This window comes from Vipera ursinii (genome assembly GCF_947247035.1).
Source record: "Vipera ursinii genome assembly, chromosome: 1".
NCBI lineage: Eukaryota > Metazoa > Chordata > Lepidosauria > Squamata > Viperidae > Vipera > Vipera ursinii.
The window spans coordinates 109,631,408-109,659,219 of record NC_139512.1 but is presented as its reverse complement, the minus strand read 5'-3'; the positions used below and the strand labels follow the sequence as shown (position 1 = coordinate 109,659,219).

Genomic DNA, 27,812 nt, shown 5'->3' with positions numbered 1-27,812 from the left:
GGGGAATCCAATTCTTCCTCTTTCATTTCCCTTGGGTTGCACAAAGAGAAAGGAGGGGCTACACAGTATTTAGAAATATGTGGTGGTGGTGGGGGGAAGGTGGAGCTCAAGCCTTTTCAAAATGAAAAGATTTCAGGAAATGAAAATAGTCAGCAGGATACAGCTGCTGCTTGCCATTAGAGAGCAAAGCCCAAAATATGTCTGAGCACAGACCTAGTAAGTATGAGTCTTTAATTCCTATTAGTTGCTATCTATAGTTGAGAAGATTAGTTTAGAGGTGGTCTAGTTGTCTGCAGCCTTATACTACCTGGATTCTCGCACTAGGGCAAACATGTGGGGCCAGGGTTACCCATTCCTTCTTTTACAACTGGGGTGTAGCAACATTTATGTAACTTATGTAATTTTTTTAAAAAAAAAATTGGATTCATGTAAGATGCTAAGCCCCAAGTCATGGTTTACATCACATGCTAAGGAGTAACTTTAATCAACTGTCCAACAATGGGACCCACTCATAATCATAACTTACTTCTCATCGACCTGCATTCTTAAAATCAGCATGCTAAATTTTGGTACAAGATTGTATGAATCACAGCAAAGCTGATCCTTTGACTCGCATTTTATGTGATTATGAGATGCCCGACTATCCATATACAAGTTATTCCATAATATACCATTTTGGATTGCACTCAAAACTGGGACATTACTTCCATGTCTGCAGTACAGAATAAATTATTTTTTGTATTGTTATACAGAAATAATCTGTTATTTCTGATTTTTTAAAAAAAATTAAGAAGGAATGTTTGTGTTTTGTTGAGAAAACGGCTTGAGATGAAGTTAGATGCTCTATTTTAAAAATGGGTAGTATCAGCCATTTTTAATTATTGTTATTACCCTTCCAATTTTGGGGACAGTCCTGAGTAATCTGAAATTATCTCTATTTGCAGCTTCCCCCCTCCCCATTCTGTTTGAAGCTATATATAATACATTTTTCCCAATATTGCATTGTCCCCTTTCTCTCATTCCTGCTCTTTCTCTTTTCCCCATCCCTTTCTCTGCCTGCTCCAATGTATGTAAAATTTGGCTTAAACAAGTATTTTAGAAATTTGAAAGTTTAACCACTTTTCCCCTCCTCCACTGCCACTAAATGGGCTTCCCTAATACAGACCTTTTCTAATAATAAGCATGTTTCAGTCTTTTTGCTAGCACTGGCACTGATGATGTTACCTAGTTTGGGTAATGAAACATCTGCAGGAAAACAACCAAGTTCAGAGAGCGCCAAGGACCTCTCTAGAAAGGGTACAGAGAAGAGCAAGAAAGATGATTGGGGACTGGAGGCTAAAACATATAGGGAACGGTTGCTGGAATTGGGTATGTGTAGTTTAACGAAGAGAAGGGTGAGGGGTGACATGATAGCAGTGTTCCAATATCTCAGGGGCTGCCACAAAGAAGAGGGAGTCAAGCTATTCTCCAAAGCACCTGAAAGCAGGACAAGAAGCAATGGATGGAAACTAGTCAAGGAGAGAAGCAACCTAGAACTAAGGAGAAACTTCCTGACAGTTAGAACAATTAACCAGTGGAACAACCTGCCTCCAGAAGTTATGAATGCTCCAACACTGGAGGTTTTTAAGAAGAGACTGGACAGCCATTTGCCTGAAACGGTATAAGGTTTCCTGCCTGAGCAGGGGGTTGGACTAGATGACCTCCAAGGTCCCTTCCATTATTATTATTATTATTATTATTATTATTATTATTATTATTATTATTATTATTATTATTATTATTATTATTATTATCTTTTTTCTCCCTTAATCACACCATCTTATATTCTTTATTCCCCAGGGCACGAAGTCGATAAAGTGACCCTTTCCAGATTAAGACTCCGAATTCTTCCACTTGAAGTGCTACAAAATAGTAGTATAGAGAGCCTGAATTTGGACCGGAACAAGCTGAAACATGTCAATGGGATTTCGAGTCTTTACAACCTGAAAAAATTGATTTTGTCTAAAAATGCTATAACAGATTTCCCAGTGGAAATCCGGAACTTGATCCACCTGGAGAAGCTTGAGCTCAATCAAAACCAAATCCGAACTATCCCAGAGGGGATCTTCTCTTCTCTCCCTAAATTAAAACATCTCCGACTTAACAACAACTCTTTAGGCAGTCTTCCGAAGGATCTAAGTTGCTGTCGGGACTTTCTCCAGTATCTGAACTTGTCCACAAACGTATTCCAAGCCATCCCTCAGGTAGTCTTGGAGTTGAAAAACTTGCAAGAATTCTATGTGCAAAATAACTTGTTGCACCACCTTCCCAAAGAAATGTTCACAGAACTGCCCCTGAAGATGTTCAAAGTAAATGGGAACTCACTGAGGGAACCCCCAGATGAAGTATGTGCAGGGGGTATCAAACAGATCATCACTTACTTCAATCAGCTACAGAACTGCCAAGCTGAGGAGGACAAGCGTGTCAAGACAATGTTTTTGGGGACATCCTTAGCTGGAAAGTCTACAATGTGCAAAAGCTTAAAGCAGGGACACGTTATTCAACTATCAGAGGAAGAGCGGACAGTTGGGATTGAGATAAGTGAGTTCCATCTCCAAGGCTTCACCTTTCTCTTTTGGGATTTTGCTGGCCAGCTGGAATACTATGTGACCCACCATATGTTCATTACTTCACAGGCCCTTGTCATCTTGGCCATTAACCTTCACCAGTAAGTGTTCTCTGGCTTCCATTGTGCACATGTATTTACTTATTTATGAATGAGATTTATATGTCACCCAATTATAAACTGTAATTCTGAACAGCTGGTGTAGGTTTTAGGGCACACAACAAAAAATAAACACTACATTTGAAAAACACAAAGATAGGATGCAATATAATCAAGGCTGAACTGCAATCATATTTATATTCCTGATCCCATCAAGCAGGCTCATCCAACATCCTGGCCCTAATGCCAAGAAGCGTGACAGTTCCCTTTAATTTAAGTGGAATAGATACTGTATATACAAACAAACAATCTAATTCGAAAGAGTCAGATTTAAAAGCTTAAACTTTGATGGTGGTATTATAGAGGCAACAATCACCCTTTTCCTCCTACTTCAGTGCTAGTTGATAAGTGTGGCATCTAAGGCTAAATATCATGCCAGCCCATCTGAACTCACTTCCATTAAACCATCACAGGATTGCACTACACAGTTTCTGAAGAAAATACACATTTTTCTACTAAAATTAATTATTGTAAGAGTTTCTGACCCAGAAGGAACTTTATCACAAAATTGCAGGAAGTATCCTTTTAATCAGTCCTGCCCAGAGTTTTGGATTTTCAACAATGGATATCTGAGTTGAATTCTAGGCAAGCCAAATGTAACAATCAAAAGACCGGATTCCCTGTTCTTTCCTTCTAAAGTTGAAATACAACTGAGCACACCAGTGGCGTAGCGTGGGTTGTCAGCACCCAGGGCAAGGCAAGTAATTTGCGCCCCCTAACCCGTGGATTTTAGCACTCGAGTCTCTTCCACTAGATTAGTTAAAGAAACCCTTACCCCCTAAGCACATGTATTGCCGCTGCACTGTCCCTTCCCCAGATAGTCCCTCGCTCTCTCTCCGCACCGCACCGCACCGCACACCTGACACACACACCCTCCACAGTGGGCGGCGACCCGGCGGCTCGGATAGGATTCGCACAGCCAGCACTGCAGTGAGAGAGAGTGAGTGAGCCAGGCAGGGGCAGAGAGCTGCGAGTGTGAGCGCCCCCCCAGATGTTGCACCCGGTGCGGCCGGCCCCCCCTGCACCCCCCACGCTACGCCATTGGAGCACACACAGAATGTATTCCTCATATGGAGTGACAAGAGACTTTATACGTTTCTGCACATCTTTTCTTAAATGCTTCATTTTTGTTGGCTTGTCTTTTGCCTCCAACGATGGATATATTGAATAATGTTACAATTCAGTTCATGTTACAGTATGCTGAGATCATATGTTTGATACATCAGCCCACCCTTTTTGATTTCAGAAGAAATGAACTGCTTGTAGTGTCACTGGTGGGCAGTGGTTTGGTTTGTATTTTTACTAAAGGAGCTCTGTATTATTTTGCAAGTGTTAGTATATAACTTTAATGAGGAAGTGGAGGAAGAAAAAGAAACTCCATTTGCCAATATGATAATTGGGACTATTGAAAATTTATTTATTTATTTTTGGGACTTATATGCCGCCCTATCTCCCGAAGGACTCAGGGCGGCTAACAACAATAAAAACAACAATACAAAAGTTAAAAGAAATTAAACAAACAGCCCCAAAATAAATTAACTAAACAATTAAAAATTAAAACATTTTAAAAACCCGTCGTCAATCCAGGTCAGCCTTATGAAAAAGGAAAGTTTTGAGGTCGCGGCGAAAGGACCGGAGATCCAGGGCCATCCGGAGCTCAAGGGGGAGTTGGTTCCACAGGGCTGGCACTCCCACAGAGAAGGCCCTCCCCCTGGAGGTCGCCAGCCGACACTGTCTAGCCGACAGCACCCTGAGGAGGCCCTCTCTGTGTGAGCGCACTGGGCAATGGGAAGTCGTCCCCGGCAGCAGACGGTCCTGCAAATATTCCGGGCCTAGGCCATGTAGGGATATTTGTATACTTGCAGTAATAATAATAATAATAATAATAATAATAATAATAATAATAATAATAATAATAATAATAATAATAACAATAAGTTGGAAGGGACCTTGGAGGTCATCTAGTCCAACCCCCTGCTCAGGCAGGATGCCCTATACCATTTTGGACAAATGGCTGTCCAGTCTCTTCTTAAAAACTTCCAGTGTTGGAGCATTCACAGCTTCTGGAGGCAGGTTGTTCCACTGGTTAATTGTTCTAACTGTCAGGAAGTTTCTCCTTAGTTCTAGGTTGCTTCTCTCCTTGATTAGTTTCTATCTGTTGCTTCTTGTTCTGCCTTTGGGCGCTTTGGAGAATAACTTGAGTCCCTCCTCTTTGTGGCAGCCCCTGAGATATTGGAACACTGCTATCATGTCCTCCCTTGTCCTTCTCTTCATTAAACTAGACATACCCAATTCCAGCAGCCGTTCCTTATATGTTTTAGTCTCCAGTCCCCTAATCATCTTTGTTGCTCTTCTCTGTACTCTTTCTAGAGTCTCAACATCTTTTTTACATAGTGGTGACCAAAAGTGGATGCAATATTCCAGGTGTGGCTTTACCAAAGCATTGTAAAGTGGTATTAATACTTCAATTGATCTTGATTCTATCCCTCTGTTAATGCAGCCTAGCACTGTGTTGGCTTTTTTGGCAGCTGCAGCACACTGCTGGCTCATATTTAAGTGATTGTCCACTAGGACTCTGAGATCCCTCTCACAGTTACTACTATTGAGCAAGGTACCCCCTATACTATACCTGTACATTTGGTTTTTCTTGCCTAAATGTAGAACCTTACTTTTTTCACCATTGAATTTCATTTTATTAGATAGCGCCCAGTGCTCAAGTCTGTCCAGATCCTCCTGTATCTTAAGCCTGTCTTCTGGAGTGTTGGCTATTCGTGCCAGCTTGGTGTCGTCTGCAAATTTGATGAGTTCCCCATTTATCCCTTCGTCCAAATTGTTGATGAAGATGTTGAAGAGCACTGGGCCCGGAACAGAGCCCTGGGGCACCCCACTACATACTTCTCTCCATGTAGATGTGGTTCCATTGAGGATCACACGCTGAGTACGGCCGGTCAGCCAGCTATGAATCCATCTGGTGGTGATTCTGTCTAACCCACATTTTTTTATCTTATGAAGTAGAAGGTTGTGATCTACTTTATCAAATGCCTTACTGAAGTCCAAGTAAATTATATCCACAGCATTCCTCTGATCCACTAATTTTGTCACTTGGTCAAAGAATGCAATAAGATTTGTCTGGCATGATTTGTTTTTGACAAACCCATGTTGGCTTTTAGTAATTTGTTTGCCTCTAGGTCAGGGGTGTCAAACTCAATTTCATTGAGGGCCGCATCAGCATTGCGGTTGCCCTCAGGGGGCCGGGTGGGTATGGCCAGGGTGGGCGAGGCCTACTGCGTGGGCTTGGCTAGAGTGCGTATGGCCTACTGGGTGGGCGTGGCCAGCTCTACATCATTCACATCAAGGGTGCCTATGGGGGCCTGGGCAGGAGTGGGGCAGATCTGGGGGTCTCTGGCAGAAGGAGGGTCTCTGGGCCAGGGCCAAGGCAGTGGGGGCCGTTCCCTCACTGTTTCCAGGATGGCTTCGCGGGCCACATGAAACCACTTCGCGGGCCGGATCTGGCCCCCGGGCCTTGTGTTTGACATGTCTGCTCTAGGTGCTCGCTGATTCATTGTTTGATTATCTTTTCCAGAATCTTCCCAGGTATTGAGGTCAGGCTGATAGGTCTGTAATTTCCTGGATCCATTTTTTTTCCTTTTTTGAAGATGGGAACTACATCAGCTCTTTTCCAATCTTCTGGTAGTTCCCTACTGCTCCAGGATCTCGTCTAGACTGGACAGGTGCTCACTTACCATTTTCTTGTCTATCTTAACTTGCGTTTCTATTCTGTTTTTTATGGCACTATTTTTGATAGGTTGGTCTGTTTTTTCCCTTTGTGTAAAGACAGATGCAAACAACGAGTTAAATAGTTCTGCTTTCTCCCTGTTGCTTGTCACCTTCTTGCCACTTTCACCCACTAATGGACCAATCATTTCCTTCACTTGTTTTTTACATGTTGAAAGAAGCTTTTTTTGTTATTGTTGACTTTGGTCTCAAGCCTTAGTTCATTTTGTGCCTTAGCTTTCCTCACTTCATCATTGCAGGCTTGGGCTATTTGTTGATATTCTGACTTAGTTATGTGCCCCTCTTTCCACTTTCTATACTTGTCCTTTTTATCTTTCAAATGGAATTAAATACAAATTTGTCAGAGAGTTCTTTGTGCAGCCACGCTGGTTTCTTTTGAGAGCTGTTATTTTTCCTCTTCGTTGGTATTGTGCTAGACTGGGCTTTTATTATCTCACTTTTCAAAATTTCCCAAGCTTCTTGAGTTGTTTTCCCCTTGAGGATTCTCACCCATGGAATCCTTCCCAAGCCCTCTCTAAGTTTATTGAAATTAGCTGTCTTAAAGTCCAAGACTCTAGTTTGACTGTGTTCTATTGCTTGTGCTTCCATAATGTTGAATTCCAATATTGCATGATCACTTCCTCCCAAGATTCCTGTGGCTGTTGGTGAGAATTAGATCCAAAATGGCTAATCCCCTCATTCCCTTCTCTACTTTTTGGGTGACAAAGTTGTCTGCTAGGTTTGTCAGGAATCTGTTTGATCTTCCACTTGGTGCAGAGTTTGTCTCCCAGTTGATGTCAGGGTAGTTAAAGTCCCCCATTACTATTGTGATGTGCTTCCTACATACCTTAGCTGACTAGCAAAAAGTTCATCTATTTCCTCTGTTTGGTTGGGTGGCCTATAGTATATACCTAAGGCAATGTCATTTCCCCTTTTATATTGACCCAAATGCATTCAAGTTTACAGTTGTCATTATTGTTGTGCTCTATTTCTGTAGAGATGTAGTTATTTCTTATATAGAGGTCAACTCCACCTCTTCTTTTATTTGGTCTGTTTCTTTTAAATAATTTAAATCCCTCTAGCTGTGTGTTCCATTTGTGGGTTTCATCCCACCATGTTTCCATAATGGCAACAATATCATATCTGCCCCCATTAACCTGAATTTCTAGTTCATCCTGTTTGCTGTTCATACTCTGTGCATTGGTGTATAGACATTTGAGTCCATTATGTCTGACCCTGTGTTTACTTTCTACATAACCTGTGTGGTGCCTGAGTTCCCCAATTGTCTTACCACCTATTTGGTTAGTGCATTTTGTGTGGCACTCGCTAATAGAAGCTTGATTTTGCTTGAAAGCAAGGTTGATATTCTTGTCCACACACACATCTATGTTACATGCATTGATAGCTCTATAATTTTTAGATTGGCGGGGACAGGGATGTTCTATATCAATTAACTCACTGTCCCCGCTGTTTAGTTTAAATATTCGTCCAGAAAATCTGTGAATTTATAGCCGAGTAACTCAGTCCCTTTCTTTGAAGGATGCAAAGCATCTCTTTTGGACATTTTTTCATTGGACCAGCTACAGACATCATGACTAATATATCCAAAGCCTTCCCCTTTACACCACTCCTTTAGCCACATATTGAATTGTGCTATACGCTGGCCTTTTCCATTTTGCTCCTTATACACTGGTAAAACCTCTGAAAAAGTAAGCTTACAGCCTATTCTGCTAAGTTCCTGCCCCAAGCTCTGGAAATCATTCTGCACAGAGAATACATCTTTTTGGGACAGACAGTTAGTGCCAAGATGTACAATAGCCTCCACATCACAGTCCTTGCTGGCATTCTTGATTATTTTAGCAATACGCTTCTTGTCCCTACTGGCAGTAGCACCTGGAAGACACCTGACCTCTTTCGAAACCTCTGTGTCCTTTCCTAAATTTACATACCTTATAATTGAATCACCAACCAGAAAGTGGCTTCTCTTTTTGGATGCCTTTCTGTTCTTGCATGACTGGTGTGTAATACCAGATTGGCACTTCCCCCTGTCAAAAACAAGTTTTTCATCTTGGACCACGATCCCCTGCTTATTTGAGTTATTATCACAGATACCTTTACCTGTCTCCTTAATGTCCCTGTTAAGGTCAGAAAGGGCACTGTATCTGTTGTGCAGGGACACAGCGAAAGCTTTGTGTTTATGGTTCACAGATCTTGTCGCGGAACAATTAACAGTCCGACCAGAGGTGGATGGACCGTGGTTCATTTGCATGGTCAATATCAAAGAAAAGAAATCCAAGGCATATTCTATAGTAAAACTTTTAATGAGAAAAACAAAAGACCTAGACTGACCACATTCTTTCATCAGGCAGAAGGAGAAAGTAAAACTGAAACTGTAAGAACCTTTTTTTAGGCGCACAAAACAGTTTAAAACCAAAACATTGGCTGGACATAGCTGGGGTCACTATGGTTACAAGATAAGGTGCAGAGCAGAAAGAGATGTACAATTAGGAATGAGCGAAGCTGGCAAAACTAAAAAAACACGCAGTGACATCCCCTTCTTTTGTCAGCGAAGCAGAAAATCAGATAAGGCACATCTTCTTGCGCAGATACTCGTGTTGGGCTGTAGGAAGTGGTTTGTTCAGCATATCAGTAATTTGGTCATGTGTAGGCACATACTGCAATTTGACAAAACCTTGTTTAACTGCTTGTCTTATATTTTGGTAACGGATGTCAATGTGGAACCTGGAACCTGTAAAGCGATTCTCAGATACATAGACCACAGATTCGTTGTCCTCCATCACAGTGATCGGTCGAATCGGAGGTGTCCAGATATCTGTGACTAAAGCATCAAACCACGTTAGAGAATTACATGCATCTGAAACACAAGCGTACTCAGCTTCTGTAGAAGAACAAGAAACAAAATTCTGTTTACGCACATGCCAGTAAACAGGACATCCATTCAAAAACATCATATAACCTGAAGTGCTTTTACGTGATTTCTTATCACTTGCCCAATCTGAATCTGCATAACAACATAACTCTGCATAGTCAGTATGTGTGGGTTCTAACAATAACTTCATGTCTTTGGTGTGTTTTAGATATCTCAATAATTTCTTAACACATGTCCAATGAAACTGTTTTGCCTTGCCTACGTGTCGTGATAGGAGATTAACACTAAGTGCAATGTCAGGTCTAGTCCAACTACTAATATATAGCAGCGACCCAATGACTGAGCGATAAAGTGTTTGATCCTCGAACTCAGGACTCGGTTCATGTGTCAAGTTGTGAAAATCAGTTTGCATGGGTATACTCACAGGTTTAGCATCCTTCATGTTGCAGTGATGCAATAGTTGTTCAATCTTATCTTCCTGTGTAAGACTGAACCCCTTCTGTGTTTTGGTAACTTGAACACCTAAATAAGTGTTAATATGTCCTAAAGACCTCAATGTGAAAAACTGTTGTAAAGCGTTAGCAAAACATTCACTCATCTGCTTATTTGGACCAATATAAACATTATAATCAACATAAACAAGAATTATCTCATACCTATTATCAGATCTTTTTGTAAACACGCATTCATCTGTTTCGGACTTAATAAAGCCCATTGAATTTAGTTTGTCAGAAAGACATAAATACCACATTAAACCAGACTGTTTCAGACCATAAAGACTTTTGTGTAGAAACCAAGTATCCCCTTCTTGCTGTCGGAAATCTGGAGGACCTTTGACATAAATTTCTTCATCAAGATCAGCGTGTAGATAAGCTGTTTCAACATCAAACTGGAAAACTTCTAGGCCAAGGATAGTTGCAGTGGCTAAGGCGATTTTCACACTCTCCGTCCGCACTGTGGGTGAATAAGTATTTGTATAGTCCTCAGGATAACGTTGAGTGAAACCCTGGGCTACAAGTCTGGCCTTGTACAACGACTCACCATTCGGCTTCTTTTTAATTCTGTAGACCCACCGAGTGCCAATAACTTTCTTGTTTGCTGGAGGGCTTGCAGGTGTAAACACCTGAAGTTTCTTTAGACTGTCCATTTCAGCCTGCATTGCCTCAAACCATTTATCTTGCTCTGATTCAGGAAGATGTTTGATTTGTGTGAACGTCTCAGGAGGAAGTGTAACATTACAAATCAAAGGTAAAGGTGCTTTCGTTACTTGCCACGAATACCGTTTTGGTGGAATTCCCTTTGTGGTCCTCTTGGAACGTCTCGGACCAACCGTCCATTCTTCTTTCATTTCGTCCTCGTCTTCATCATCGTCGCCAGCGGCAGCATCGGTAGCTTGCGGAACAGTGGGTTGAGAAAAACTCGTGGAAGGAACATTCACCTGTGCATCTTGACCATCAGGCTGAGTGGCATCAGCAGCATCATCTCTAGGAAAATAAACTCCAGGATCGTTAGAATGAATCCTGGACCAGTCAGCATCTTCCTCAAAAACAGCAGATTGTGAAATCACTACGACGTGATGAGAGTCAATGTATTTGCTCCATTTTGAATTATCATCAATGCCCATAAATCTCATCCTTTTTGCTGCAGGACCCCCTTTCTTTCTTTGGGCTAAAGGAATATTGACCATAGCATAGGAACCAAAAATATGGAGACGTGAGAGGTCAGGCTTGTGTCCATATAACATAAAATAAGGGGTCTGATTTATCACACTACTCCAAGTGCGGTTGATGATATGGTTAGCATATTTGATAGCTTCACCCCAGTATGGAAGACTGAGGTTAGCATCTTCAAGAAGGCAACGCATCATGGTTTGCAGAACTCCATTTCTGCGTTCTGCCACTCCATTCTGAGCCGGAGTGTAAGGAGCTGAGGTCTGGTGTAGTATCCCACTCTTACGCATCCAGTCCTGGAAATGCTGAGACATGAATTCAGCACCACGATCACTCTGAATTCTGGCAATGCTGACTTCGAATTGGGTATAGACAAGATTGGCAAAGTCTTTAAAGATCTGAAAGGTCTCAGATTTTTCTCTCATAGGAAATACATAACCATATCAAGAGTAATTATCAACAATTGTCAAGAAATATCTTTTACCACCAATTGTTGGTGCAAAAGGACGCACTATGTCGGTGTGTACCAAATCAAAAATGCGTGTTGACAGGCGTTTAGCGCGTTTTGGAATTGCTGCTGCTTTAGATTTGGCTTTCTTGCAGACAGCACAGTCCAAGAACACCTTACACCCCTTAAGATCCAAACCTCTTGCGAACTCTGGCATCTTCTTCAGAACACGGAAACTGACATGACCCAATCTTCTATGCCACTTATGGATACACCTGGAATGCAAAGGTTTACCTGTTAGTGAATTCTCAACATTAGCATTTTTATTAGGAACCTCAGGCTTGCTGTGAGCAACCTGTGTCTTATTTGTCCTTTTATTGGCTTTAGGAGCCTTTGGAGTAGCAACAGGATCTCTCTCTGGGACATCTCTCACTGGGCCTGTGCTCTCCCTTTTTGGAGCTTGTATACTTGCCTGCTCTTGCGGTTTAGACTTTGGTTTTAAGTAATAAACACCACCAATCAACATGGTTTCAGCAACAATATCTCCATCTTTAACTACATAACTTGCTTTTTCGAGATGGTGTACCTGGAATTGTGACACCCTAGACAAGTGACTTTGACTAAGCAAACTATTATTAGCTGATGGTACGTAGTAAACATTGGGAATGAATGCACTGAGCTCTTCAATGTAGACAGTTCCTTTTCCCATGACCTGAACAGGATGATTTGAAAAAGAGTACAGTTCACAAAGTTCAGGTTCAGGCTCGTGCATCTCTGTGTAAAGCTCTTTTCTGTAGGTAACATGTAACGCTGCTCCGCTGTCCAAAGTCCAAAGTAGGCGTCTGTCATACTCTGGTAGAGGCTGTGGATCGTTGGTTACAACCAATGTGGCAAGTGGAGCTTGAGGATCACGCCTGGGACCATGACCATGACCTTGTCATCCGCCTCTACCTCTGTCTCCTCTGGAATCTGTTCCTCTGGGCTGGTACATGGCGGGTGCTGGAAACCGTTGGGGACAATCCCGGGTGGCATGTACCACACGATTGCAGATGTAGCATCTTGGCATCCTTGGAACGTAGGCTCTTCCATGGAAAGAACGCCTCGCTAAAGCTTTTGATGCAGGTGGTTCCCTTAAATATGATGCGGCTTGCATAAGTGCCTCTTCTTTGGTTAAAAGTCTGCATACATGATCCACTGTGCGTTGAGCAATAGGCACTTGATTAATCTTAGAAATAGCATCTTTCCAGTCATAATTCAAAGAGTTAATGATAATGCTGATCATTTGAAAGTCATCAATAGGATAGCCTTTTTCACCCAGTTCTTTTCTTATTCCTTTCATTTTAGTTAAGTGTTCTCCAATATGTTCACCAGGTTTTAATCTAGAACCATGGAACTCAGACAAAAGCAAACATGTAGACTCAATGGACGTAGGCCGGTAACATGCCTCTAATTGAGCCCAAATTTGTTGGGCAGTTGCATCTTGTGAAAATGTGAGCTGCAATTCAGTGTCCATAGACATCAATAACATTGTGCATGCTCTATTATTCAAGTCCCATATGTCAGGAGGCCATGGCTGGGCAGGAGGATTAAACATCATCACATGGGTACCTTCTCTATGAAGCAAAAGTCCAACTTCACTGACCTGTAATTCTGTAATTCTGTCCTGACCGCTTCAGTTTTGAATCACCAGCCAGTGGCACAATAGAGGGTGCCTGTTGAGGAACATGCAATTGGGGTACTGGCTGTGCAGGTTGTTCAATTGGGACTTGGCCTGCAGGAGGCGCTGGTTGTGCAGGCTGTGCCATCCAGACATAACCAGCAGGGGGCACCAGTGGCACCTGTGCCAAGGCCTGTGGCAGTTGCATTGAAGCTGCTACAGGTACTGGTGCTGGGGGTGGCTGTACTTGAGGTGCAATGCCACCCTGGCCAGCAGAAGATGCTGGTGCATGAGATGCTACATTAAGTTGGCCTGCAGTTAGCACTGGCCTTTGTATTTGAGGAACCAGTGGAGGCTGCAGTTGGGATAAAGGCTGCTGTGCTCCATCTGAGACAGGAACTTTAATAGTAGCAGTATTAATAGGCATTCTAACTGAAGCTCCCAATGAATGAGGAGGTGTGGCAGCTTGGAGCGATGCCTGCTGAAGGGATATCTGTGAAACTGCATTCTGCATTCTTTGAAACAGAAAACAGTTAGGCTCCCATTCGTCTGACACAAGATTCCACTGTGGGCGTGCCTCTGTCTTTGAGGGAGAAGGCAAAATGGCGATCCCTTGTGGGTGTGGCTTTGCTTGTGAAGAGGGAGGCAAAATGGCCGATTCTGAAAACTGAATGCCAGCAGAGGCTCTCCCATGCTTTTCATACCATGCTGCACACAACCTTGCGTTTAGCAGATCCTTCTCTAAAATTTCAATTTGTTCATAATAACTTTGCAAAGTCTTCTCCTGAACAGTTTGCTCAGGGCTTGGAGAATAATGGCTCACCTCCTTCCCCAATGAAGCCTTAGGTCTAGCACCAAACCTCTCATAATCAGCCTGATCCCCATGAGCAGAGGTTACAACTGGGGCATCAGCTTGAGAGTCTGTAAAAACAGAAAACGGTGAAACTGACCTTGGCTCAGAGGCTGCTTCTCCAAGACGTGTAGCCAATGCCAACGGAGTCTGTAAACTTGAAGGAAGATCTCTCTGTGGAATGGCTGCCTCCTCCTTAGCAGAGAGATAACCGGTCTTCTTCTTTCTGCTTTTCCTGGGCATATTGTCAGCAATGAATCACAGCCTCCTCAGTGCTGGACTAACTGCCTAGCTAATTGCCTATCAATAAATCTTGAAAATAAAAATAAACCATCCTCGGGGACCAAATGTCGTGGAACAATTAACAGTCCGACCAGAGGTGGATGGACCGTGGTTCATTTGCATGGTCAATATCAAAGAAAAGAAATCCAAGGCATATTCTATAGTAAAACTTTTAATGAGAAAAACAAAAGACCTAGACTGACCACATTCTTTCATCAGGCAGAAGGAGAAAGTAAAACTGAAACTGTAAGAACCTTTTTTTAGGCGCACAAAACAGTTTAAAACCAAAACATTGGCTGGACATAGCTGGGGTCACTATGGTTACAAGATAAGGTGCAGAGCAGAAAGAGATGTACAATTAGGAATGAGCGAAGCTGGCAAAACTAAAAAAACACGCAGTGACAGATCTTACCCTGCCAGATCCCATGGTTGTCCACACTGCCCTTCTCCTGCAGGATCTTTGTGGTAAAGGGGGCTGATAGCATGGAGGCTCAATAGAGTAGAAGGGCTGAACTGGACACCTAATTTCTGCCTGAAGAGCACAGATTACAGACCCTAGATAAATAATCTGCCCTTGTAGACTAGTGATTTGTTTACAGATAGGACAGTTTCCAAATTTGAAAAGGGTACTCCGAAAGACAGCTGCAAAACAAGTGTTGCATTGAACTAAGCCAGACATTCTTAGATACAAGGAATCTCAGACGCACTTGCCCTGAATGTACCGCTGCTGTTTTTGATTTTTAGTTATATAATTCACATGCCGTTAGGCATGCAGGCCGCTACTTTTCTGGTGCAGCCTCCCCAAAACTTACAGAATGTAGTACTTTCCAGCAGCTCTGAGCAGTTGAAATACTGCTCAAAAACGATGCAGATCCAATCAGGGCCCCAAATGCAGTTCAAATACAGTGCAATCCAATCAGGGCCCTAGCTACTTTTCTGGTGCAGCCTCCCCAAAACCTACAGAATGTAGCATTTCCCAGCAGCTCTGAGCAGTTGAAATACTGCTCAAAAATGTTGCAGATCCAATCAGGGCCCCAAATGCAGTTCAAATACAATGCAATCCAATCAGGGCCCTAGCTAGTTTATCAACACGTTGGCGAGCAGCTGGCCGAGTGATTCATCACTTTTCTTTTTGTAGGTATCAGCTTACTAATGACTCCTTCAAGGATCTTGTTGGATTTTGGATAAGCAACCTCTTTATGCGAGTGCCAAATTCTGTAGTCCTTCCTGTGGGAACTCATGTGGATGCTTGTTCCAAGGAGGAGGTTGAAGAAAAGAAAAAGGATATCATGTGCAAGATACAGGCCATGCTGGAGGAGAGACAGGTCAACCTAGCTCACCTTATTACTAATCTGGAAGACAATGAAGAATCTGAGTTCTATGAGGACCAGTGCACTAGACTGAAAGAAATGGAAAATTGCACCCTTACAGTAAGGAATATTGTTATATATATTTCATATACAATGATCTTGACCCAGAAACTGCTGGCATGCAACTGTCCAAACAACTTGGAAAGCAATCTAAGTAGCGATGACATGCTTCCTTTTTTTCTGTCATGAATCTCTAGCCCAGGGGTGTCAAACTGCCGGCCTGCAGGCTGGATGCGTCATGCCGAAACCGCACCGAACCCAGCTCCGGCAATGGGGAAAAAGTCGCAATATGTCGCGACACGTCACGTGATGTTGCGAGTTTGACACCCCTGCTCCAGCCAATCAGATGATTCCTAGTTTTAGGACAGAAGGGATTGCAATTTTGTCATGCTATGCATAAACGTGTGTGGCCTCCCCTATTCCATTCTGTTTCCCACTGAACTTCCACAAAAGCAGAACACCAAGCAGGACATCGGCAGTTCCCCACTTTCCCACTTTGCTTGTTTGGCGTTCTCTTTATCTCTATGCATTTTCTGTTCTAGATTCTAGATCTTGTTCCTGTCAACTGCATGGATTACCAAGACATTAAAAAACTTGAAGAAGCCATCTTGGAGCATGTCAAGAATGAAGAACTCTTCCCCAATGTCATCCAAGTGCTCCCCCCTATCTATAAACGAGTTGAAGCAGCAATTGTGGACATGATGCAAAATAATGAAGAGATGACCGAACATGGCAAGTAAATGTTATTAGTGGCATTTTATAGATGTCCTCTTCCTTTTCTTTACTGTGTTGTTGTTAAGTGAGAGCAATGCCTTTTGGAACGTGTGCAAAGTGTATTTCACCACAGCCGTATGGCCGCAACTAGCTCAGAAGAATTATTTGGGGCATAGTTCCTAAACTGTTTGTGTGGGCCTAAATTAAAACTCTGAATTCAATTGGGTACCTAGAGCCATTGTGGCAACAGGTGGAAGCTGGCCTTCAGATGGATGCCTCCTCTTTGTGCAAGCTAAGTTTATTTGGGTGCTAGGCTTCCTGATTATTTAGGGCAAACATTTATTTAAAAACATAAAAATCCATAATAAATCAATGTTTTAACTGATTTATTAAATTAATTATAAGTCTGTTGGATAAAAAGTTAATTGACTGGGCTCAAAGATTTGGAAGATTAGAAAGAGAAAGATTGCTTTGAATGAAGTTCTCATGGGAAGATTCTTGTGTGTATGTGTGTGTGTGTATGTGTGTCACACTTACAACTATTGTAGCCCTGTTGTCACATGATCAAAATTCAGATGCTTGGCAACTGGCTGATATTTATGATGGTTGCAGTGTCCCAAGGTCATGTGATCCCCTTTGGTCACCTTCTGACAACCGATGTCAATGGGGAAGCCAGATTCACTTAACAAATGTTAAGTAACTTAATAACTGCAGTGATTTACTTAATAACTGTGGCAAAAAACCCTCATAAAATGGGACATAATTCACTTAAATGTCTCAGCAACAGAAACTTTGGGCTAAATTGTCATAAGTTGAGGACTGCCTGTAGTCTGGACTATAGAACACACTGTTGGTTGCCTGAGACTGTCTCTCTTGAATCAGCCCTCAACAAGTCCTCTTCTGATACTTTAGGGATGGTGAGTTTCAATCTTTTACACAGCAAGCTCTCCTGCCAGTATCATTTGGATAGAGAACTTCTGCAGGATATTTTGAGATACCTTCATCGCATTGGATTAATTGTGTGGTATGAAAAGATCGAGCAGCTGAAGGACACGGTGTTCTTACATCCAACTATTCTGATCACTCTCTTCAAAGTGAGTACCACCTTTATTCCACCCTAGAAGCCTCCTCCAGCACCATGGGGCCATTGTGTCAAAGCTGCTAACATCAGATGTTCTTGCTTTGACAACATGTGGAGAGGCAGCTTTGCTTCTTTAAAACTTGTGTGTTACTTTTAGAGCTAGAATTAGTTGATGCTGGGGGGAGTAGGAAGAATGTCTCTCAAGGCTGTTTTGAAATAAGAGAAGATAGGAATTTGGCAGGTTGTTTAACAGGAAGGAAAGCTTACAATTCAAACTAATTGGAAATTGTGATTTATGATGGTTAATTAGAGGGAGGAACTGTGCTTTCATACTGTGTGCTTAGGGGAGGGGAATCCAGATTTCGGCTTGACCATGTAAGTGCCAAAGCTATGCTTTTTTGATTAAAGACTCCTTAAGGTAAACAATGCCTCGACGTTCTTTGAAGAATTGCATCTCTTTTCGAACCATGACACATTGCTTCTCTGAAGTTAGCTAGAAGCCAAATTTCCACAGACCATAGTTTTTTTAAACAATTGTTCTATCATATGTATAACCTCCTCCCAATCATAACAGACACTTTGCGGGGTACTGCAAAGTCAAAACAAAACCAAACAACAAATTTAAGCCATCAAAATAATAGCATAAATAATCTTCCATAGACTCAACAGTAGCTGCCAAAACGTCCCCTTGTGTTTTCTCCCAAGTCCCATTTTAGCAAAGATTATTAATATGAATGAAAAGTGCTGGATTTGGGGAAAGGGGTGGGGTCATTCATGAACAGACTCTCAATTTTCTTCTGTATTGTCTCTGAATTAACCCAATAGTATATTGGTAAATGCTTCTATTCTATTTTCCTTTAATTTTTTAAAGGCAAAATAGAGCGAGAACTGCAGTGAAAAACCAAACTGCCCATAAGGTGACTTTCACATAGAAAAATGCTTCCATTTGGGTGGGGGGAGGGGGGCATCCTATTTGTTTCTGCTCTCTACTCTCCTCCCTTGGCCTTTCTGACAAGCTATCCAAAGGTTGAGAGACCCCCGTTAAAACAGAAGAAAATATAATGTGAAGCAGGAGAGGCAGACGGTAGTCAAGTTATATAAGTGCAATGTATTAAATCACATTACAGTCCTATCCAGTATCTTTATCTACACAAGATCAGTGCTTGGGGGGTTCATAATTTTGAAGTATGGATGGTCACTTGGCATTCTGATTGTATTCTTACCGATGGCTTGTAGTAATCAGCTAGTCAGAATAGAAGTGGGTATTCTGTCCAGAAGCACCAGTTAAATGGTGCAGCCATCCAGTTCAATGCAGGAATTCAAAATATGATTCCAGATTATGTTGCAAGATGAAATAGCTGGACATATGTATTAATTTAGCTACATACTACATACCACTTATCAAGAAGAACTTTTAAAAGATTCTTCATATGTTTCAGCTTAAATTGGTTGGATGCCACATTTCCTTTATTTTCCACTTCCAACAAGTAATAAAAGGCAGTGGACTATTTTAGGGCATGCTTCAGACTTGTGGGATAGGTTCATGTCCTGTTCAAATCCCAAGGGTCAGATACAAAAGTGTGGTCTGATCTCAGTTCATAAACTTGTTAAAGAAGAAGATAGGACAGAAGTAGAATGGTTTTATTGTTGGTACGATTAAACACTGAGGAATCAAAAAACAATCTACTGCAAGACACCAAGAGGTTTACTTGTATTGTTTGATTTATCATCGGTCAACTCCGCTAGCAAAATTGTGAGCCTATTTGGGCAAATATGCTTCTGTTTTTCTAGACTCTTGTGAGGTATGGCCTAAGGCAACAGCTGGAGAGCATTTCTGTGGACATCTTGATAGGAGAACATGCCACCATCCGAGACCGGGCCAACTGGGCATTGACATTTAAATCCAAAGCCATCTTATGCCAGAAAGCCATGAGAGCTTTGCTTAAGCAGCAGCTTTCTTTAGACAATATGGTGGACATCTTTGAGGAAATGGTGGGAAGCAGATTCCAGAAGGGGAAGCTCTTCAGCCTGCTAGAGCACTTTGAGATCTGCCTGGAGATCAAAAATGTAGAAGGACTTAATCCTAGAGCCAGAGCATTTGTACCTGGGCAGCCGTGGGAAACTCTGCAAAGCCTGGAGAAGGACACACACTACTTATTTCCTAACTATCTCAATCAAAGCCAGGAGGTTTCAGCAATGTGGGGAGAAGATCACAAGGAGGACTTGCATATTCGCTTGTACTTTTCTCCTGAGATCCCGGAGGGCTTCTTCCAAAGGTATTGAATAGTATTTGCTAAGTGTCATAGATAATGACAACCATCCTGTGGCCAATATCTACAACTGAGGGCCCCTTTGAACTGGGGCCAGTTGATTTGTACGAGCAGGGGTCAAATATAAGGATGAGGCCACCACTATTTACTGGACAATTTCTGACAATATGCCACCTGTGCCTTACAAAACTGTGAGGGTTTTGCTGGGTGCTGGTAGTTTGACTTATACTCTGTGGTCTTTAATTTGTCCTAATTCTCTGTTGGAGTCTTTTCCTGGAGACTGTCAAATAGAGAGCCACTCTAATCTGCAGGAAAGTAAATTTGTGATGATTTTGCAAATACAACAGCGGAACATGCAATTGCAACCAGGCTACTAAATTCTGCGTCCCAATTGCAGGCAAAAGAGTCTAAGAGCTGATTGCAACCTGTTTCTGAAAGATACAATAGCCTTCATCAACCAGTAAGCATCCTTCCTTCCCAGAACTTAAAGCTATCTAGAAAGCATTCCTACCTCTGGTTTTCTTCTCAACACTAAGGGTTAATGACTGGACCAGAATTCTTCAAGGAGCTTCCATGCTGAGTGTGACCTTGAATCTGATCTCTCAAACCCTGTGCCACCATTAATAACTGCATCCCACTGATTTTAAGCATTAGGGACTCTCTAGAATATGGGCAGTTTAGTCCCTTCTTGAACTGATTATTGTTGTAACTGCCTGGGCCCAACTTAGCAGTTCCAGTAATGTTGGGGAAAGAGAGAACATCTTAAAATAGGATCTGAAAGCACTGACTGTTTTTCCCCCCTCTTTCTTCCCAGACTCATGGTGAAAGCTTGTTCCTTCTTTTCAACTCACTGGGTTGCTAAAGCCATCTGCCTGCTCATATGTAGTGGCACACCTTTACTGATCAAAGCAAATAACCAAAAAGGTTACAGCTACATTGAATTCAGGTGTAGAAAGCCCGGGGAGAGGGCCAGTAAGTACATAGGCGTTTACTGCTTTTTGGTGTTATACCTTCAAATGTGATACAAATGATATAGAACAAAACACTATATCTAAGCCAGAATCTGTGTAATTAACGGAAAGAGCTCCTTTGGGTGTCAGTTGAAGAAAGTTGACAGGTTTGACTCTTGGAATGGCCTGGCATACGACCACGGTCAGCCCGATCTCTGGATGCCAGCTGGAAAAAAATCTGTATTTCATACAGGCAACTCCCACTGGTGCTGAGTATGGGAGAAGGACCCACTGGTAGTGGTAGATTAGAAACAGGCTTCAACTCTGTCCTAAATCAAACGGTGGAACTGAAGAACCAACTTTAGAGAACGGATTTATTGTTTTCTTTTAGTCATTCTTCTTAACAAGGACCAAGAAAAACGTGTGCACAGTGTCTATGGATATTCTCAATCATCCGGGTCATCGTTATCCCAAAAGTTTTAAAGGGCAACTGGACTTACTTGGTTTTTTCCCCCTTGAAAGCATTTCACTTCTCATTCAAGAAGCTTCTACAGTTCTTCAGAAACGTTTTCAAGAAAAAAAGCAAGAAAGCCCAGTGGCCTTTTGAAAAGCATTTTTGTGCACAAGTTGTTTTAATCAGCAAAATTGCATCTCCTTTAATGTATCCTTTAAAGTCCAGGACAGCTTTTTGCAGCTTGGGGCTCTAGAACAGCATCAAATTTCAGCTCCTGTCAAACTCACAGCCTTTGGCTGGACTAGATAGTGATTAGTTTGGAGTTGAAATGACTCATCTGGGATTCACCAGGTTGGAGAAGGCTGACTGCTCTGGATGTTTCTTAAGACCCCTCTCGCTGCTGCCTTTTACAGGATTCCAATTAGCCTGGGACTTTATTATAACAATCATCTCCATCAACCAAAAACTCCTGGAGGAATGGCCTGGGCTCCATCTTTGCATAAAGTCTCCTTGCCGGACGGTTGGATGTCCTGCTGAATTTGTCTGGCCAGATCTGGAGGACACGATGACTGTGTGCGTATTCATGCTGTGCACCAGCAAAACCAAGACTGTAAAATGTTTTTTTCACGGTTTGCGGTTTAAATTACTTCTTTCCCTCTATCCAGAAAATGGCCTTTATCCAGAAAATATACACGATAACATTTCTCTTCCCAAAGCAGATCCTCAGCTAAGATACTTTGCTGTGAATCTGCGTTTCCTAAGTTTAACTGAGGGATGGCTCTGTATCCTCTAAATTGACTTGAAAAAGAAAACAAAACCTCCAAAATATTTCAAATAAAGCGCTTATTTTCATTTAAGCCTTCCTTCTGATAGGGCAGGGGTAGGCAACCTCGGCTCTTTTATGACTTATGGACTTCAACTCCCAGAATTCCTGACTCAGGAATTCTGGGAGTTGAAGTCCATGAGTCATAAAAGAGCCGAGGTTGCCTACCCCTGTGATAGGGTTACTGAGGGTTTGACTTTTGCCACTTTTATAGTCCTCCCTCATCTGGTTCATCAGCCTCCCTGAATCTTCTGCCTTCTCAATGTTTTAGGTCTCCTCTCCCATGGTCCCAAGCCAGCACAGCCCAAACTAGATGGGAGATTAAGGAAATGCGGATGGTGCTAGATCAGAACAGGCTGTGCTGCAAGATGGCTGTCAGTTCTTTTCTTTAGCTCATAAATACCATAGGGCTTCATCTTTCTTTTCTTTGACCTTGTTAAACCTAAGCTAGAGGACATGATTTATAGTCAAGTTAATGGATTATTATTATTATTATTAATAATAATAATAATAATAATAATAATAATAATAATAATAATAATAATAATAATTTGGAAGGGACCTTGGAGGTCATCTAGTCCAACCCCCTGCTCAGGCAGGAAACCCTATACCATTTCAGACAAGTGGCTGGCCAGTCTCCTCTTAAAAACTTCCAGTGTTGGAGCATTCACCACTTCTGGAGGCAGTGATGAATGTTTTTATATTCTTCAAATTACTTATTTGGAGATGTTGTTATATTACTAATTTAAGGTCTCTAAAGCGACCTTCTTGAGAAGTCAGCCTGAAATCTGTGCCTATCCCATAGGAGCCTCAGGCTGCACTGGGGATTCAGACTTACCGTAAATCTTGCCTGTTCTGTCCATCACCATATCACAAACCTGGTGTGTACAATTAAGACTAACCCGCCGCTATTTCTGCGCAATTTCTACTTACCTAGGAGTAGCAGCTGTAGGGGGAGAATAGCGGACCATTAGTCAAAAGGGCAGTTTCTTTCCATTTTCATCTGCATCTTTTTTCCAAATCACAGCAGTAGAATTTTAAATATGCCTTTGTACTTTTAGAGCTTTTCAAACTTTGCTGTTGACTGCATTAGCAAAAATCATTTTTGGTAACCAAACCAAACCAAACCCCAAACAAACCCACCCACATTTTAAGAATTATTTATGCTTTTTTCTTTGAAAGTTCAAAATGAGGTATATCAAGGTCTCTCCCCATTAGTGGTCAATCAACCACTAAGTCATCTCTATATCAGATGAGAGAGGTTCCCTTCTGTTTTCCCAGAGAAAAATATGTAGTGGTAAATTGGTGTGAAATAGGTGTAACTGGTCTAAGTCAATCAGTAAATTCCATGCTTGTATAGCAATTTGAGCCTCTGATTTTGTCCTTAGTCTGACACCTTAGTAACAACCTATCACACTAGGGGCCAATCTGTTTAATGATGCTTCATTCAACTTCATTCCAGGTTCAAAGAAGACATTAAAACTTGTGGAATTTGTGCCCATCGATTTGAAACAGAGCTCCTGTTACCCAAAGGTGAGGTTGGAATATTTGCCATTAATGTCAATGTCTCTGTCTTAATTATTTAAATACTAATGTCAATGTTATTTCAATAAGGTAGAATGCTGCATGATGAAATTGTGAGTTCGCCTTAGGGTAAATGTCCAGAAAAATATAGGCTTAGTACATTATTGTCAAAAGGCTTTTAGATACAAAATTCCATGGTGCTGGCTTTGTTTAGATTATTTGTAGTATTTTATTGCAATTCAGTTATAATGACCATAGCCCTTCAGTTTTGGAGGGTTAAAGCAGAATAACCTTGAATTATTCCAATAGGGACGCAGTGTGGCTCAATGGGTTAAGATGCTGAGCTTGTCGATCAGGTCGGCAGTTTGGCGGATCGAATCCCGAGCGCTGCATAACAGTGAGCGCCTGTTACTCGTCCCAGCTTCTGCCAACCTAGCAGTTCGAAAGCACGTAAAAATGCAAGTAGAAAAATAGGGACCACTACGGTGGTTAGGTAACAGTGTTCTGTGCGCCTTTGGTGTCTAGTTATGCCGGCCACATGACCACAGAGACGTCCTCGGACAAGCGCTGGCTCTTCGGCTTTGAAACGGAGATGAGCACCGACCCCTAGAATTGGAAACGACTAGCACGCATGTGCGGGGGAACCTTTACCTTTACCTTTATTCCAATACTGGGAATTGCACTTCACACTAAAGCAACACTCTTGAGAGACTGAGCTAGTGATCTTGCCAAGGTGGGATTGTCTGAACTGGATAATGGAAGGGGAGTTTCTGCCTCTTAACCCTTGTGCATAGCCCATTGACTTGATACTTCTATTGAGATAACCATACACTTGGATGATAGGCAGGCAGCCTAGCACATGCGCCCGCCATAGCATGGCATAACATTACTGCAAAAGGGTAATATTACTAAGCATTTTACTTTTTTCACAGTTCCAAACGAACCAGGCAGAACTGTGGTTCCTGCACAGTATTATATCACCAGCTATGGGAATGCTACCTTTGGAACTAGCACGGTCCATGTGGAAAGACAGGTTTGTTAACGTGGCAGTCTAAAGCAGCCTTCTCTAAACTAGCTAGGAATTATGAATTATAGCCCAGCATTACTTGGAGGACATCAAGTAAGGGGAAACTGCTCAGACAAACAGAATCTTAGTTTGACTATGATGTCAAAAGCAGGTCACAACTGTAATGTACAGCACTTCTGGTATGAATTGGACCCTTTCATTCACTTATCTCATTTCTAGCATCTATACTGCTATGAAACAGACAGTAAGATTTCATTCACTTGTTTTATATGATGCAAAGAAATCTCACATACTCTTTGGCTGGGACATGTCTTCAAAACAGAACCTCTGTATTGTTGGCAGCCCATTGCTGAGGCAGGCTGAAGTTGGTTCAAGGAATTACAGCCTGGAAGTACATAGTTTTCTCTGGGAAAACAGAAGAGAACCTCTCATCTGATATGGAGGTGACTTAGTGGTTGATTGACCAGTCCATAAGGGTTTGGGAGAAATGATGTGTATGTACTAGAGGACATAGTAGCTGAACACTACTGAATCCTGTTCCTTGAACTCTGGCTCCAAGATCATGTATGCAAAATACCGGGATCTTAAATCACCATCCTGGTACAGATTCCACATGGCAATTGGTGGTGGCTTTACCCTGGTTGATGACATTCAGCCAGGGAAAGCTGCCAATTACTGTTCTTACAGCATAGTCCCCAACCCCCGGTCCATGGACCCGTACTTGGCCATGGCATTCCAGCAACCAGTCCATACAAACAAGCAAAGCCCCATCTGCAGGATGCAGGCAGTACATGAAATGACACCCCCTCTGGTTTGTGCAAAAACCTTTCTCCACAGAACCAGTCCTTGGTATCCAAAAGGTTGGGCACCTTTGTCTTACAGGGTCATGTGAAGTTGTTGTATAGGTCGCAGCAGGGCATGACCCCATTCCAGAGACACATTAAGAGCAAGGTGTGGGTACAATATGATTTTTGCCAACATGATTTTCTCCCATTACCTTGGATGGAAGGAATGTATGGTAAAATGGATGTATGGATGAGCTGTAAAAACTAAAATTCTGCAGGATTTGAGACTGGATCTCCAAAAGCTGCTTTAGAAGATGCAAGAGCGCAAACACAAATACCTCTTTGCCATACTTTAAAAAGTTGCAAAAGCTTTGTAAACAGTTCTTGTTAAGAAGTTCCACATTGGGGCTCCTATATCCTGGAAAGCAAGAGAGAACTTTATTCTGTAATTGTAACACTTGGGTTTGGATCTGTTTAATCCGTTAAACAAAATCTGTAATACATTTCCTGGTATGTTTTGTTTTGTTGTAGAGCATCTTGGATAAATGAAAACTGCCACATAGGATATATCACTGGCCAACAACATTTCTGTCAATGTTATTTAATGATCAGTTCAAATAAAAAAATGTACTTCTTAAATTTACATGGAATGTCAATTTATTTCCATAAAATATTATTGACTGAAGTTGTAGCTTAATGAGCTTACACAAGTTACATAAAGACTTGATTTCTCATTACAAGTTCTCATTAGACTTTTCACATTTTGTGAAATATTTCCATGAGAAACCAAAACAAAAATATTAAGACTTAATATTAAATTCTAGCATTACAATGTGCAGATAGTCCTAGACTTACAACCACAACTAAGCCCAAAATTTATGTTGTTAAGTGAGACATTTGTTAAGTGAGTTTTGCCCCATTTTACGACTTTTCTAGCTACAGTTGTTAAGTGAATCATTGCAGTTAAGTTTGTAACACGATTGTTAAATGAATCTGGCTTCCCTACTGATTTTGCTTGTCAAAAAGTTGCAAAAGGTTAGGGTGACCCCAGGACACTGCAACGACATAAACATGAACCAGTTCCCAAGCATCCAAATTCTGATCACATGACTGCAACAATCATGTGAAAAATCCCCTTTTTTCAGTTCGGTTGTAACTTTGAACAGTCACTAAACGAACTGTTGTAAGTTGAGGACTACCTGTGATTCAGTTCAGTACAAATAAGGTTTTCAGGCATTCATAGTCTAAAAAGATTCTTGAGATCCAAAAGCACAGTAAGTGGCTTCAATGTTTAGAAACTAACAGCAACATTTGAAAAAATGTATTATAAAACTCGCAGCCATTACAATATAACTGTCAAACCAATGAAGGATTCTGAGCGGCTTCAATAAAAGCCTGATCAATGTATCACAATGTAAGTATCTGTCTGAGTAAGTCAATGATCTTCTACAGATAATCAGTCAGAGTTAATGGAGCAAAGCTAGTTCAGGATTGCTGAAGATTAGCCCTTTGGGAGCCCTCCAACTATTGCAGATGTCCTCCCAGAAGCCTTAGACAATCAATTTTTATTATGGTCACACACTAGCAATACACATAAAAGTATTAAAAACAACCACCACAGTAATAAATAAAAATAAATGGCAGACAAAATAATACATTACCATTGGGCAAGTTAAGAGTCTGCCTAATTTTGCATTCAGCATAACAAAATTTGGCCACATTCCGAGAAACTACTTCATATACGGATCTGATAACTGTAGTTGTACATAGAAAAGATCCGTATTTCCTGTATATTTTATTAGGTGAGGTGTTATAAACCCAGCCCTAGACACCTTAGCCCAGGGGTCGGCAACCCGAAAAAGGAAAAGAGCCACTGGGAACCGGTTCCATCACACATAAAAAAAAGTGGGAGCCGCGTGCGTGCGTCCATGCACGCGCAAAAAACATTTTGCGCATGCGCGGACGCGCGAGGTTGCCTTTTTTTTATGTGTGATGGAACCGGTTCCTGGTTGCGCGACGGCAATGGCCCGTCTGCAAAGCTGCCGCTTTCGGCAGCCTGCAAACGTGCCGCGGCAGCTTTCACAAGAAGCGGGGCCGCTACCCATTCCGAGACGTGCGCACGCACCTCTCCGAACGACCGTAGGTGCGCGCGCACCTCCCCAAACCTCGGCAGGTCTCCGGACGGCGGCGGCTTGGGAGAGGTGTGCGCGCACTCTCCAAACCGCCGCCATCCCGTTTGCACAGCTGCCGTGTTCGTCAATGTTTGACGAACGCGGCAGGTCTCCGGACGGGACGGCGGCAGCTTGGAGAGGTGCGCGCGCACCTCCGCTCTTCGGAAAGGTGCACGCGCACCTCTCGGAACGGATGGTGCCACTCTCCATTTGGAGAGGTGCGCGCGCACCACTGCCCGTTCGAAGAGGTGCACGCGCACCGGGCGGCTGGGAGCCACATGCAGCTCCGGAGCCGCGGGTTGCTGACC

The 27,812-nt window shown here is 42.2% G+C and overlaps 2 protein-coding genes across 2 annotated transcripts in view; one reads left to right on the top strand and one right to left on the bottom strand.

The window, feature by feature from the left end:
- The first annotated feature begins 135 nt into the window (after nt 1-135).
- LOC310633058 (malignant fibrous histiocytoma-amplified sequence 1 homolog) lies at nt 136-27,662 on the top strand. The gene is made up of 11 exons (XM_083350656.1): nt 136-216; nt 1,840-2,707; nt 15,474-15,765; nt 16,248-16,437; nt 17,332-17,513; nt 19,292-19,776; nt 20,585-20,742; nt 21,588-21,747; nt 23,460-23,530; nt 24,454-24,554; nt 25,865-27,662. The coding sequence occupies exons 1-11, from the start codon at nt 198-200 to the stop codon at nt 25,880-25,882; spliced, it is 2,544 nt and encodes an 847-aa protein (XP_083206782.1). The 5' UTR covers nt 136-197; the 3' UTR covers nt 25,883-27,662.
- The window catches only part of IRF7 (interferon regulatory factor 7), a 36,019-nt gene continuing 32,779 nt past the window's right edge, over nt 24,573-27,812 (bottom strand). Inside the window, exon 13 of the mRNA XM_083350653.1 lies at nt 24,573-25,751. Coding sequence (XP_083206779.1) covers nt 25,686-25,751 — 66 coding nt within the window. The 3' untranslated portion in view covers nt 24,573-25,685. The remainder of the gene's footprint in view (nt 25,752-27,812) is intronic.